Source organism: Eumetopias jubatus, unplaced genomic scaffold, assembly GCF_037043125.1.
Source record: "Eumetopias jubatus isolate StellerSeaLion01/CBP00866 unplaced genomic scaffold, mEumJub1_p1.0 scaffold_15, whole genome shotgun sequence".
In the NCBI taxonomy this organism is placed as follows: Eukaryota; Metazoa; Chordata; class Mammalia; order Carnivora; family Otariidae; genus Eumetopias; species Eumetopias jubatus.
Window position 1 is genome coordinate 87083264 of NW_028274821.1, and position 13681 is coordinate 87096944.

The 13681-nt window shown below is 61.1% G+C and overlaps 1 protein-coding gene across 3 annotated transcripts in view; it reads right to left on the reverse strand.

Annotated features, from left to right (window-relative positions):
- NIBAN2 (niban apoptosis regulator 2) overlaps nucleotides 1–13681 on the reverse strand; it is a 56637-nt gene that overhangs the window by 4892 nt on the left and 38064 nt on the right. Inside the window, exons 4-15 of one of the 3 annotated variants that reach the window (XM_088019130.1) lie at nucleotides 13065–13170; nucleotides 11607–11774; nucleotides 6874–6989; nucleotides 6240–6344; nucleotides 5992–6154; nucleotides 4876–5063; nucleotides 3840–3995; nucleotides 3264–3380; nucleotides 3003–3110; nucleotides 2774–2885; nucleotides 2262–2357; nucleotides 315–2072 (exon numbers count right to left, since the gene is read on the reverse strand). In XM_088019130.1, coding sequence (XP_087875256.1) covers nucleotides 1774–2072; nucleotides 2262–2357; nucleotides 2774–2885; nucleotides 3003–3110; nucleotides 3264–3380; nucleotides 3840–3995; nucleotides 4876–5063; nucleotides 5992–6154; nucleotides 6240–6344; nucleotides 6874–6989; nucleotides 11607–11774; nucleotides 13065–13170 — 1734 coding nt within the window. In that variant the 3' untranslated portion in view covers nucleotides 315–1773. Of the gene's footprint in view, nucleotides 1–314; nucleotides 2358–2773; nucleotides 2886–3002; nucleotides 3111–3263; nucleotides 3381–3839; nucleotides 3996–4875; nucleotides 5064–5991; nucleotides 6155–6239; nucleotides 6345–6873; nucleotides 6990–11606; nucleotides 11775–13064; nucleotides 13171–13681 lie in introns of those variants that run through there. The other 2 variants (XM_088019131.1, XM_028107840.2) reach the window with 2 other exon arrangements.

Sequence of the window (13681 nt, forward strand, 5' to 3'; positions counted from 1 at the left end):
GTGCCCTCCTCCTGGAGTGCTCAGCCCACAGCAAGTGCTCAGTGACTGCTGAGTGACCAGGAGTCCCAAAAATGCCCACACCGCTGTGGACACCAGGGCTATTTGGCCTTAAAGCTGCTGTTCACCCCTCCTGGCCGCAAAAGCTGAGCTGCCATCAGGCTAATCACCTATACGCCCTGCACCCCATCTCCGGGGTGGTGTCCTCCAACCAGGCACAGAGAGGGGGTCAAACAATGAGCCCAGAAAGGGTGCACTGCTGGTCCTAGACCGGCTCCAGCCCAGGTCTCCCACGGCCGGCACCACACACAGGCCACTGGCTTTAAATCATTTATTGATTAGTAAAGCTTAAACAGTTTGCATAATATTTTCAGTACAATATCTGGGAAGGATGATTGGAGAAAACCCCAAGAGAAGGCACTAGAGGAGTGATGTGAACACGGAACCTGGTGGTAGAAGGTTAGTGAGGCATTTGAGATTAGGGCTGGGGGGACCCGGCGGGGGGGGCGGTCCCTGAGCACCAGCCACCACCACACTTCCTGGGGGTCTGAGGCCCCTGCCCTGGGAAGCGGATCAAGGGGATGGAGGAGGCAGGGCTGGGGAGGGGGCTGGGGAAGCCAGGGGATCCCAGGCCCTGGGGAAGCGGCTCAACCTTCATCCCCAGAAACAAGCAGCTTTGGGAGGAGGACATCTAAGGGAATTTTTCAGGGGCCGAGCCACAGCCTGACCCTACATCCTCAGAGGGGCCATCAGTGGTGCTTTGGGGAGCCATACCCAGCTTCCCTGATGGACAGTGCGTACCTTGGGGGTGGCCCTCAGAAGACAGAATCTATACCCCCAAACCCCACCTCTTGAGCGGCCTGCCACCCCTCCGTCCCAGCCCAGAGTGTGTCGCCACAGGACAGGCAGGGGGAACAGAGGGACTCCCAGAGGCTGGGTGCTAACAGGCAGGAGCTAGACTGGTGGTGGGGGACGGGGATGTAAAGCCTGCTCTAGCTTCCAGAGCCTTCCCTCGGCCACCTCACCCTACTCTGAAGACACTCCCAGCGATACCTCCCTGCAGCTCACCCCCTCCCTCCCTTGGAACACTTCCTCTCCACAGACTAGCACATTCTGGGCCTTTCTCATTCCAATCCCGGCCCCTCACCCCTCCTCCAGGAGGAATCCCCTCAACCCAGCATCCCCAGCCTGGCTACAGCCTGAAGACCCCTCTGTGCACCTCCCCTCACCCACAGCAGGCGAAGTGAGGCCAGTGTCCACTCCAAACCTGGCCTCTGGAGGCCCAGCCAGGATTGAGGAGGACAGTGGTCTGGACCCAGAGCTGGGCTTCAACGTTCCATGTTTCTGGTTCCAATGGGCCCCCTCCACCAGTGAGAAGGGAGAGAATTCAGTGGCTGAATAACACAGCGAACGACAACTCTGCATGGGTCTTACTGAGGAGGGTGAGACCTGTGAGGGAAACCGACCCCAGAAAGCGGGAAGGGAGGACCCAGGGAACCGGCAGCCACCACGGTACTCCTCAGCCCCCTCGGCTGGCCCAGCTCCCAGCACAAGCAGGAAGCCCGAGATCATCCCACAGAAGAGAAAACGGAGCAAAGTATGACCAAACCCAATAAAGTGACTCAGGTGGGCCAGCCCCAGAGGTGCCACAACAGCCCTCCCTTCCCTCCACCCCGAGGCCTAGATCTGGGGCTCCCCGCCTGGAGCCAAGCCTGCCAGTGTCTTGGAGGGGGTGGCCCGTGTGCCATGTCCAGCAGAAGCTCAGGGGTGACCGGCCTAGAACTCCGTCTGTACCCCCGCGCTGTCCTCGGTGGTGGTGTGGATGGGGGGGCGGCCACCAGGGCTGGACACCTGCTCCCCGGTCTCCTGGTCACTAGGTTTGGGAAGCTCAAGGTCCGCAGCCTTTCCAGGAGGGAGTTGCCGGAGGGGTGAGGCAGGCGGCAAGGAGACCTCGGGGGCTGCCGCGGGCTGGGGGCTCTCCCGGGAGGGGGCCCCGTTGAGCAGAGGGCCAGCCGGAGGGGGGCTCTCAGCCCGCAGATCCCGGGCCAGCAGGCCTCGGAGCTCAGTGACACTGTCTGGGGACGCAGGTGATAGTGGCTCAGAGCCGGCCTCAAACGGCAGCCCTGCCTCCTCATCCTGGACCACGGACACCACCTGCTTGGCACGCCGTCGCTTTTCTGAATGGGTGGCTGCTTCTGGGACGCTGGGGCTGCCACCATCCCCCCCGCTGCCACCATACTCCTCACCCCAGTCGATGGGCGCACCTTCGGCCAGCAGGTGCAAGTTGGGGTCGCTATTATGCATGACCATGCTGTCCCGGTAGAGGTTGTGCTTCCTCTGCACCGCGGCCTCCTTCACGGCTGCGGAGCCAAAGAGCAGGGTCAGGACAGTCGGCGCAGGGGCCGCGGCCGCTTCCCCACCCTCCACGGCGCCCGACTAGGGCCCCCGTCATCGCCCCCGGCCTCATGACTGGTGATTAGCCCCAGGCCTCACTGCTGGGAACCAGCAGCCCAAGCCGGCCACCACTGTGTCCGGTCCCTCATCTGCCCCGTCTGCAACGCCAAAGCCCTGAGCTGACAGGACAGCACCGAGGAGCGATGCTACCCACCCAGGGCCACACAGTGTGCCTCAACCAACCGCCAGGCCTAAGCCCCGCGGTTTGGTTTTCTTTGCAGCTTAGCGCGTGGGACCAGGAGGACCTCTCAGCCGTCACCCCTATCACCTCCTCCCCTCCCCTGGCGCTGAGCCCCCCCCCCCCCAGCTGGCCCTCCCGTACCCTGCAGGATGTCCTTCATGACCGTCTGCAGCACCACCTCCTCGTACGTGTTCTCCACCAGGATGAACCTGGCGAAGTCCTCGAAGATCAGCTCCTGGAACCGGGGCAGCTCCTGCAGGGGTGGGGTGGGCAAGGGCAGAGGCGGGGGTCAGGTCAGCAGGTGGAGTGAGGGGGCTGGGGGCGAGGGGGTGCCGCAGGCTCAGGGGCAGTGGGGGAGGGGCACGCTCACCGACTTGCACGTGGGCGCCAGCTTCTTGAGCAGGAAGGGGATGGTGATCTGCAGCAGCGCCTCGCGGAAGAATCGCTTGCGCACCGAGCTGCTGTCGTAGTCGTATTTCTGCCAGGAAAAGAGGGGTCAGGGGGATGGAAGCCTGGGGGTCTGACCCGAGCCTCGGAATCCTTGCCCACACCAGGGGGTCCGTGGTGCCTCCCATAGGGGCAGCAAGCCTGGTACCAGCCCGGGACTGGGCTCGGGGGCCAGGCCGCTCACCTTCAGCACCCGCTCCAGGATCCGCTGGATGGACTTGCACAGCTCCTCCTTGGTGGGCCCCTTCCCCAGCTCCTGGTGCAGGAGGGTCTCAAAGGTGTACACGGCATTGTCCATTTGCTGCAGGGCACACCGCGGGGCATGTGAAGGCCCCTTCCTGCACGCCTCGGAGGGGCTCCTGAGCCTGTCTGTGCCCCAGGGCCGCGAGGGAGGTGTGGGGGCGGCCTGTGTGTGCACCTACGTGTTCACCCCCATCTTTACTGTGTGCTGGCACAGTGCTGGGCACACGGCCAGTCCCTGCCTCAAGGAAACAGAGGTCCTGGGCCTTGCAGGGAGGGGCTTGGGGAGCAAGGAGGGCTTCCTGGAGGAAGGGGTCTCTGGGGCGAGACCTGAACGAGGAGTCCAGATTAGCCAGGTGAACAGAGGGACCAGGTGTTCCAGCAGGTAGGAGCACTCCAGGGATTGAGCACGGCTGCCGTGAGGCCCAGGAGGAGGTAGGGCCAGGGCGTGAGGCCATGGAGGGAAGGGTCTCTCCCCAGAAGCCAGGGCCCATGGGACGTGGGGGTTGCTGGGGCCCACCTCTCGCATGTGGATCTGGGCTCGCTGCTTGAACACGGAGGTGCTGGACACGTCGAAACGCTGCTGCAGACCATCGAGCCGCAGCGGCTCCATCTTCTCGTAGCAGCTCTGCATCTTGAGGGGGTGGTAAGCCAGCTGGGACAGCTTCTCCATGTACTGTAGGGAAGTGGGTACCTGAGCCGGGGCTCCCAAAGTGGAGGCAGGCCCTGCGGACCCACAGCTTGCCCGGGCCCTGGGAGCCCGGGCCTGGCCCCCTCCAGGGACTGCCTACGGGGTAAGCTGAGGGGACCCAGGCCCCGAGGGAGGGGGATGTGAAGGCTGGAGCATGGCCCAGCAGCACGGTGCCTGGGGAGAGGTTCTCATCCCTTCTGGGGCACTGTGTGACCCTGGGCAAGGCGCTCACACACTCTGAGCCTCCGATTCCTCGGCCTCAAAATCAGGCGCTAGAGATCATGAGAAACTAAGTCTTTTCTGATTCTCAAATTCTATGATAATTACTGTCTGTGGACTCCTTGGTTCGCAGTGTGGAAGAGGAGGGCAAAGATTATGGGATCCATTCTATCTGCACCTGACACCCACGTGGGTACCCAAGTACCCCAAAATGGGGCCTGTGGAAGTACCCCAAAATGGGGTCTGTGGAAGGCTGTGCACCCTGAGAACCGGATAACTGAGAAGTGAGAGAGAGGTGCCATCTCCACGGGCAGAGTACCTAAAATGGCACCCTGAGTAATTCTATTTCCTATCAGAGGCTTGCCTCTCCTTCCCTCCCTTCCCCTCTCCCTACCTCTACCCCCCTCCCCCCCTCCCTTCTCTGTTAAGTCCTTTGAGACTCTAGTAACCCGCCTGGTGGAGGGTGTCGGCGATCCCCCTTTCCTCTTCCTGCCACCCCCCAGTGCTTCATGCCCCCCAGCCCCTTGGTCTCCAGCAGACCCTCTGGTGACAGGTTATGCCCCGAGTCACAGCGAGGGCCTGGCAGGGGCAGAGCTGACCCAGGCCCCGTGTGCTCCCGTCCCTGGGGCAGGGGGCCTGGCCTCACCTCACCCAGCTTGTCCGCACCGCCCTCGTTGATCACGTTCAGGTTCATGTCGGTCACCTCTTTGAAGAAGACATCCCGCACCTCGGTGAAGCCCTGGCTGGTGGGCACCATCAGGGCCTCCAGGATGGACGGGATGTAGGGCTGGACGTGGTTCCGGACACACACCTCTGCCTTGGGGAGGATGAAGGCTACGCCCAGAGGGAGCCGGGTGAGCGGATGGCACCCGGAGCCCACAGACTCGCTATCGTGTTAGCTTTTGAAGAAAACCACCCATGATACCAGCAAACTGAATGATTCATAGATCCATGCGTCAAAGAGAACATTTCAGAACAATTCTGAGATTGGCCCCTGATATTTCTAAAAGTCTGATGGCAAGGAACTAAGAGAGTGGCTCATCCAAAGGTGTCAGCGTTGTTCTGCTTCCCTCGAGGTGGAAAGAAACATCTCTAGGGGTCTTGTTGCTTTGTTTAACAAAACACACTCTGGTAGACTCCGTGAGCCTCTGGCTTTTGCACACGCCGAGCCGGCCCCCGCTCTGTGCGGCCACATACAAGGCTGCGGGCCCCTGGGCACGACCAGCTCCAGGACACTTGGACGAAGGCCTTTTCCCCCCTCAGGGTGTCATGAGGTCCCTCTCCTCTGCCCAGCTAATGTTTGTTGCACCAGATAAAAGCCAGCTCTCCATGTTCTATCCAGCTCACGAGGAGCACAGCGAGGAGAGGAGCCTCAGGCAACTGACACGCTCGGAAACTGCACGCAGCCCGTGTGCAGGGCAGGGGACGGGACCGGGAACAGAAGGAACATAGGCTGACCCCAAATACTGAGCCGTGATTCAAGTGAATCATCACAGCTAAACTGATGCCTACGAACCCACAGTCAAGTCCGTGACCCTCCAAAGCTGAGCAAAACGCTTGAACTTCCTTGACAAAACAAACGGACATCTTCAAGGTCTGGGTTTGCAGAAATAGCCACAAAACAACTCCCAGAGGTTGGAAGAGCAATGGCTCAGGTTTGCTTTCATTTTTTAAAATGACCAAAAGAATCAAGTCACTAGCGTGAAAAGTACAGACGGGAGGTCCGCCCTGGCCCCTGAAGCGCAGCAGGTGGCCGGCCTACCTCGGATCTTGCTGGCCAGGTGCTCCTTGGAGGTGATGATCTGGTCCATGTCCGTGCGGATGGTCGCCTCCATGGCTGGCCGGGCCAGCTGCAGCTTGGACAGCACCGCCTCAAAGTGCACCTTGGCCTGCTCGTACACCATGCGGTACACGGCGTCGGAGATCTGTGGGCAGCGCGGTGGTGTCAGAGCCAGACTGAGGGTGCCAGGCAGGCACAGCACCCCCGCCTCCGTGCCTGCACGCACCCACCTGGATCCACTGCCGCTGTCGCTCCTGCGGTTTCCCCTTCAGCCGTGGGGCGAGCTCCGCCTTCAGCTCGGGGCCCAGCTCCTCCATCACCAGGTTGCTCAGGATCTAGGACCAGGAGGCACAAGCCAGGGGCAGGAGTTAGAGCATGTCCAGCTGGCAGGTTCGTCTCCGCATTCTACCCAAGCCCCACCTCCCCTGGACTTGGCCTTGGCTCCATGTCTCCACTGCTCCCTCTCCTGAGCATCATTCCCCCAGGTCCCAGCTTACCTGCTCAAGGGACCTGCAGGATCCTCAGAATCAGGGGTCCCACCTCAGGGCCTCTGCACCTGCTGCCTCCCTGTCTGGAATACGACACCCCCTTCCCCCACTCACCTGCACAAAGTACGTGTGTTTATTTGTCAAATGTCTGTTTCTCCTGCTAGATAGAGCGTCAGGGCCAAGGCCATATCCCTCTTATTCACAGAAGCACCCCAGCCCCTGGGTCAGGAGAGGTGATCAGTAAATGATGGAATAAAGGTCTCCACCTGCCCAAAATGATCTTACTGTCCTTACAAGCTGGGAGCACCCCGAGCCCAGAGTCTCTGTGCCTGGCCCCACTCTCTGGACCTTGGGGTGACTTCCACAGTCTCCTCACCTGCACCTCGTTCCCACACAGCATCTCCCAGGTGCCATACAGCTCCTTTGACTGGCGGTACATGCGGATGGCGTCCGTGAAGGCAGGGCCCTCTACCTTGGAGTCCTCGGGGATCCCTGCTCCGGAGAGAGAGGGAGAGAGGAGGTCGGTGGGATGGCCCAGTGGCCTTCACCAAGACCAGTGACTGCCCGAACGCCCCTCCCCAAGTGCAGACACATGCACACCCCACCTGCAGTCGCACTGCCTTGAGAGAGGGTGGCGGTCGTGTTTACAATGACAGTGAGGGTGGTAACAACCTTCCCCGACAGCAGCGAAGCAATCTCTTTTCGTATGCTGCTCCTTATCTTCTTAAATCTTCCCAACCACCCCAAATTGCCCTCAGCCCTACTCCACAGATCAACAGGCAGGCGGCAAGGTCAGGCCACTGGCTGGGGGTCCCAGGGCAGTGAGTGGTAGAGCCTGGACCCGAGGTCACCGCACCCTGCCGGCACAGCAGAGAGGGTGCTCGAGGAACCCCGAGGTCCTCATTCCAGTCCTGCTCCCTCCCCTTACTGTCGACAGCGGGGCCCACAAACTTTCCCCGCAAAGGGCCAGCCAGTAAATATTTTCAGCTTTGCAGACCAGATGATCTCCGTTGCAACTACCGCACTCTGCCCCCGAGGCACCAAAGCAGACAATCTGGAAACCAACGAGCCGGTAAAACTTGATTTGCAAAAATAGGTAATGGGCCCAATTCTGGGCTGTGCACTGTAGCTTGCCAAGCCTTGCTCCAGATCCCTGAACCCTAAGGGCCTCAGTTTCCTCTTCTGAACAGTGGGAACAATGACCCGGTGAGGCTGCAGCCATGGGGACGGGCTGGGAACTGGTCAGGCAGGGGCCCCTGAGCAGAACCCAGCACCCAGCAGCGACGGGGTGCTCTCCCTGCCCGCGGGCAGGCCCTGCGTCGGCCTTGTTCGCCACGGTGGCCCGGTCCGACTACGAAACACCAGTCCTAGACTCGTGTTATTGCCCCTGTGGGAGCCTGCCCTCCTTCCCCCTGCCAGGGAGGTGGGTCAGGGAACAGGGCCCGGCCCCCCCGGAGCGGCTGCCAGGGCAGGCAAGCGGCAGGAAGTTGCAAAATCGGACTTGGGGAAGAAAAGGGTTAAGCACTCGGAGCCAGGCAGCGAGCGGGGCGGCCACCCTGGCCACGTGCCCCCAACCGCTGTGTCCCCACAGCCGAGGAAGGGGAAACGGCAGTCTGTGCCTCCAAAACCCCAGCTCCCACGGCAGTGACTACAGGCTGAGTCATCCCCGCAGAGCAAAAGCCCCTCTGGGCGTGGGGAGGACCCCCTCACATCCGGCTGACAGCAGGAGTCGGCGCCCGTCTGCGCGGGGGGGACGGGCCCAGCGCCATCCCTGCAGTGGCAGCTCCCTGGACGGGGTGGGGGCAGGAGGGGTCTCCCCGCTGCATTTCAGGGACCGAGGTCGGGCAGGGGTGACTGGAGCAGAGCAGGGGTGCTCCGTGCAGAGCCCCTGAGGTGGGTGCTGCCCATCCGGGCCAGGGGAGGAAGGAGGAGCACGGTCTCTCAGAGATCAGGTTTTGCCTAGAAAATGTGGCCTGTGCGGTACCTGCAACCGCTCTCACCTGAGGGCATTTACATTCCACAGACAACAAGCCGGGGGTGCTGGCAAGGCAGGGCTGCTTCCCAGGGGCAGGGAGGCGAGATGTGGGGCGGGGGCAGCAGGCAGGAGGCCGTGATGTCCTGGGCCCTGGGCTCACACCCTCAGGACAGCTCTACGCCGCATGCTGGGCCGCTGAGTCTCATACAAGAGAGGGTCCCCCTCCCGAGCTTCCCCTGGGCCTGGCTGTTAGGGGCTGCATGGTGCCCGCCCAAATTCCTTTGTTAAAGACCTAACCCCTAGTACTTTGGAAGGGGACTGCATTTGGAGATAAGGGCCTTTAAAGAAGTAATATAGGTAAAATGAGGTCATTAGGGTGGTTCCCCATCCAGTACGACTGGTGTCCTTATAAGAAGAGGGAATTTGGATGCAAAACGTGCACACACAGAGGGAGGACTGTGTGAAGACACAGGGCAGGGAGAAGGCAGCCATCTGCAAGTCAAGGAGACAGGTCTCAGAAGAAAACTAACCTGCTGACACCTTGATCTTGGACTTCCAGCCTCCACAACTGGGTAAGCCACCCCGTCTGTGGCGCTTTGTCATGGCGGCCCAAGCAGACCAAGACACCAGGCCGGGGCTGAGACCTCGCACACATTCCCTCATCTCATCCTCAAACAGCCCCGTGAGGGATGGTTGTTCTCAGTCCCACTTGTCCTGACGGAGGAGACAGGCTCAGAGACGCCACGTTACTGGTCCGAGGACATACAGCTAGGGAATGGCAGCAGGAGGGCTCCAACAGAGGACCGGGGGCAGACTCCAGCCAGACCTGGAGACTTCCTGCCTGTGGGGTCGTCAGGGTCAGACTGAGAAAGGAAACTGCATTCCTCAGTCCCAAGCAGCAGGCTAAGGGGGATGGCAGTCAGACAGGAAGAGGCCTTGACCTCCGGAGCCCAGGCCCACCCTGCGGGCTCAGCTCAGTGCCCCAGCAGCCTCTTGCCACCCCCAGCTGCTCCAGGAATGCAGGATGTAAGGGGGGCCTTGGGACTGAGCTGGCTTCCCCCCAGCTTGGCCTCCTCCCCCCCCACCCCACTTCCTGGCAGCCCCCGGAGTGAGCAATTCCAGGCTCCACAAATTCCAGTCCCGGCCTCCAAGCTAGAGGAAGCAGAGAACTTTTCCCACAGTCCTCAGGGTAGAAGGAAGGCTCCTCTAAAACCAGCCGCAGGCTGCCCCTTCTTTCCCCGCCCCCTCCTGCCCACAGCACCCACACCCACCCATGGGGCTCCCCTCAGCCTCCCAGCTGAGCTCCCAGCTGTGCTAGGCACAGGGCCAAGAGCTCCCCCCGAACCAGCTCAGTTAGCCCTCCCGGGAATCCCACCAAGCTCAAGCTTGGCACCCTCGCATTGTGCACGTGGGGAACCCACCCCCGACCTGGGGTGGCCCTGCCAGGTCAGCCATTAGCCCTGGAAAGCTGGAGAGGACAGAGCTGGGCCAGAGCTGGGCCAGGGAGGGAGGAAGAAGGGATGGGCGGGGCAGGTGCCCAGGCCGGGCAGCCAGAGCCCAGATGGCCTCCGCCCACAGCCCTGGCCCCACAGCCCCAGGGGATCTGGGAATAGGAGGCCTTTTGTGGGTGGCAAGGCCTGGCCCAGGTGACAGGGGTTGGCCCAACTGAAGGCCTGGTTCCTCCCACCTGACAGATTCCAGACCAGAGGTGGCTCTGCAGAACAGAGGATGGGAGGGGCGAGCCGAGTCAGCCCGGCAGCTGGGCCTCCAGGTGCCCACGCTGTTCACCCCCCACCACGGGAGGCATGCCAGGCAGGGAGGGTGGGGGCGGTGACCAGGTCACCAGGAAGGAGGTTCAGGTTTCAGCACAGGTTGTTCCTTCCGCGAGGGCACCAAGACCCTCAGGGCCCCACCGTCCCCGTTTTTGATCAAATTCCTTAGGGCCCTGCAGGGCCCTCTGAACCAGACCCCAGTGCCCCCCAGCGCATTGGGTCACCCTCCCCCACCGCAAGGCTTCATGCAACTCCTCTCAACTGTCCCCACCTCCAGGCTGCCCTCCACGCTCAAGGCTAGAATGCTCCTCCCCCCACTCGAGGGAGGACCATTCATCCTTCAGGTCTCAGCGGAACCATCAGCTCCTCAGTTGTCCACCCTCTGCACACACAGGGTCAGCAGCCCCCAGCACATACACACCCTCCAGGCTCCTGGGGTGGCTCCCACCCAGCACCCGGCACAGCTGCTCCTCCTGCTTAACATCTGCCCCCCGCCCCCGCAACGGGGCTGCCGGCAGCACAGGGGCAGGACCCAGGTCTGGCTCCCTTGCTGCAGCCTCCACGCCCAGACACTAAAAATGTCCGTTGAATGAATGAGTGAGCGGAAAGAGACTTCCTAACTTGACAGAAGGGAACACTGAGGCCCTGAGAAAGGACATGAACTCCCAGGCTACCCTATAGGTCAGGGGTAAGGCAACAAATGATGCAAGAGAAGTCCTGGTGCGCCTGCCTGGCTCAGTCAGTGGGGTGTGCAACTCTTGATCTGGGGGTTGTGGGTTTGAGACCCACGTTGCAGGTTGATATTGCTTAAAAATAAAATCTTTTAAAAGAAATTAAATAAATGAATAAATAACAGAAGTCTTTACACCAAGCATCGAGCAGACTCTCACTGTGAATCCTTACAAGCACCCTAAGACTCGGGAGGGGTTACTACCCCATTTTATACAGGCTCCGGGAGGTAAGCCGGTCTCCTCAAGTCATGTTGCTAGGAAGGGGCAGAATCGGGACTGTGATTCTGTGCCCCAGGGTCCAAGGACTCAACAACCATACTCCCTCTGAGAACAAGCTCCCAAATTTTCTCCGAGCAGGACAGAACTGTTTTCTTCAAGGAAGAAGGTTAAAAGGCAACAACGCAGTGGCTTTCCCACAACCCCGGCCCGAAACGGAGAACAGCTCGCAGAGCAGGGTTGCCGCACCGCACTCAGCCACTAGGTGTCGCCACTCGGCGCATGCCCCAGGCCACGCCACGCCCCAACCCGCCCCAACCCGCCCCACCCCCCGCCCCCCACCCCCCACCCCCCACCCCCCCCCCCCCCGCCGCCGCCACCGCCGCCGCAGCCGCCGAGCCCAAGGGCCCCTCACCATTGTTGCAGTGCCGGATGCAGTCCTGCAGGACCGCCTGCCACTTGTCCTGCTCGGCTTCCGTCATCATGCAGAAGTAGTAGTGCCGGGCAGAAGGGTGCCAGAGGATGAGCGGGAACTGCGTGGGGCATTTGAGGATGGGGGCGGTGCCCGATTTTGACGTGGTCCCTGCGGAGACAGCGCCCACTGAGCCGCTGCCCTCTGCAGTTTGTGTCTGCCGGGGGACGGCAGGCGGCGGATCCCGGGGCCCAGCTCCCACAGGCCGGCTGAAGCCCAGACAGGGCTGGCCTGCTCTGGGCTGACCAGCAAGTCGGTGGGGAGGCAGCATGCTTCTTTGTCACTGCATCCCCCACAGCCCAGCTAAAGGGATCTCAGAATCCCCCGGCATCTGTTTAGACCCATTTCTCAGAGCTGGCATTGCATCTGGGGAAAGGCTCCAAACTCCGTGCCTACAGCACAAGGAACACGGACGCGGTCAGAGCCCTTAGGCTCAGAGGCTGAGCATTACCTTCTTGGGTTTCCCTTCATATTTCAGCTGTGGAGGCCAAAGTGTGGCTTAAATGTCCCAAGGAGGAGGGAGGGCTGGGGTGGTGGGGGACAGAAAATAAATAAAAGGAGATTTTTCTCTATTTTGTCCCCACGGATATTCAAGATCCAGTGAGATAAGTGGTCCCGGGCTGGGACCTCGCCACTGTTAATAACACAATGACAGTTCTTCTTCAAGCCCTGGCTCTGCATCCCTTGTGTGGGGCTTGGGTGCACACAGCACCTCACAGGGTCTACACAACACCCCACGGTCAGTCCTCCCCGTGCCAAGTTGCCGGAGAAGACACAACAAAAACAAAGCCAGAGAGTCAGGGCTGGAATCCAGGAATGCTGGGCTCTCGTTGAGCCCTCAACCACACGGGGCGCTCTACTCCCAAGCCCTGTCTGGGGGCACAGGCTGCCCCCCAGATCGGCTACTTCCCCACCCTCTGGTTTCCCTGGGATCATCCAGGAGGCCGATGTGCTCCTGGGAGGCTTCTGGGAGCCTCCGACAGGGTGGGGTAGAAACGGGACACCTAGAATAACTCCTCACAAATGCAGTGCTGACCCCACGGTGTGCAAAGCAGGGCCACCTTGGTCATCTCCTCCAGGGAGCTCGCAAGGCCTCAGGGAGGTGGGAAGGGCAGAGAGAGGGGCCCCCACGGCACAGGTGTGACTATAAGGCTCAGGAAGCAGGCACACAGGTGGGAGCCAACACCAGTCCAATCCCAGTTCACTGGATGGCCTCAGGCAAAGCCCCTCCCAGCCTCCCCTCTGAGGACAAGAGCTGTTCCTCAAGGCCTGGTCGCTCTCTGCAAACATGGAGCCTGGAGCTCTGGGATCAGAACTGCCCTCTCGCCCGGCCACCTCCTGGGCCTAAGCAGGGCATCTCGGCCTGGGACTTGGGGCGGGGGGCGGGGGGGGCTCTTTTACCTGGTAAGGAGTTGCCAACGAGCTCCAGGTACTGATCCACGGAGGTGAGGATTTTGTAGCCTGCACTGTTGATGACAGCCCGGGGTGGGACCTGCCGCTCGTAGGCCTGAGGAAGGGACAAGAGAGATGGTCCAAGCCTAAGCCCCATCTCCAACCCTGGCTCCAGGGCCCTCTCAGTGTGACCTGCCTGAGGCAGGGAGGAGGAGGGGAAGGGAGGGGGAGGAGGGAGAGAGGGAGGCAGAGGAGCAGCCCACCCACCGCAGTGATTAGAGACCACCTGGTGTAGTGACCGGAGTCCGGGCTCTGGGCTCAAATGCCGGCTCCACTGAACACCGTCTGTGTGATGCAGACATTAAGCTCCTTCACCTCCTATGCTTTAGTTTTCTCATCTGTTAAACCAGGGCAACAACAGCTTCTACCCCACAGGGCTGTGTGGGACTGCGTGAGACGATGCACATAATGTGATTAGCTGGGGGCCTCACAGCCAGACGCAGGAAGCATTACCTATTAGCAGCAGCTACCACTAGCTTAGTGTGAGCATTTATTACACACCAGGCACTGTGCTAAGGGCACTGCATTGCTTCCTTTCACAAAATCCTCACAATCCACGAGGTGAG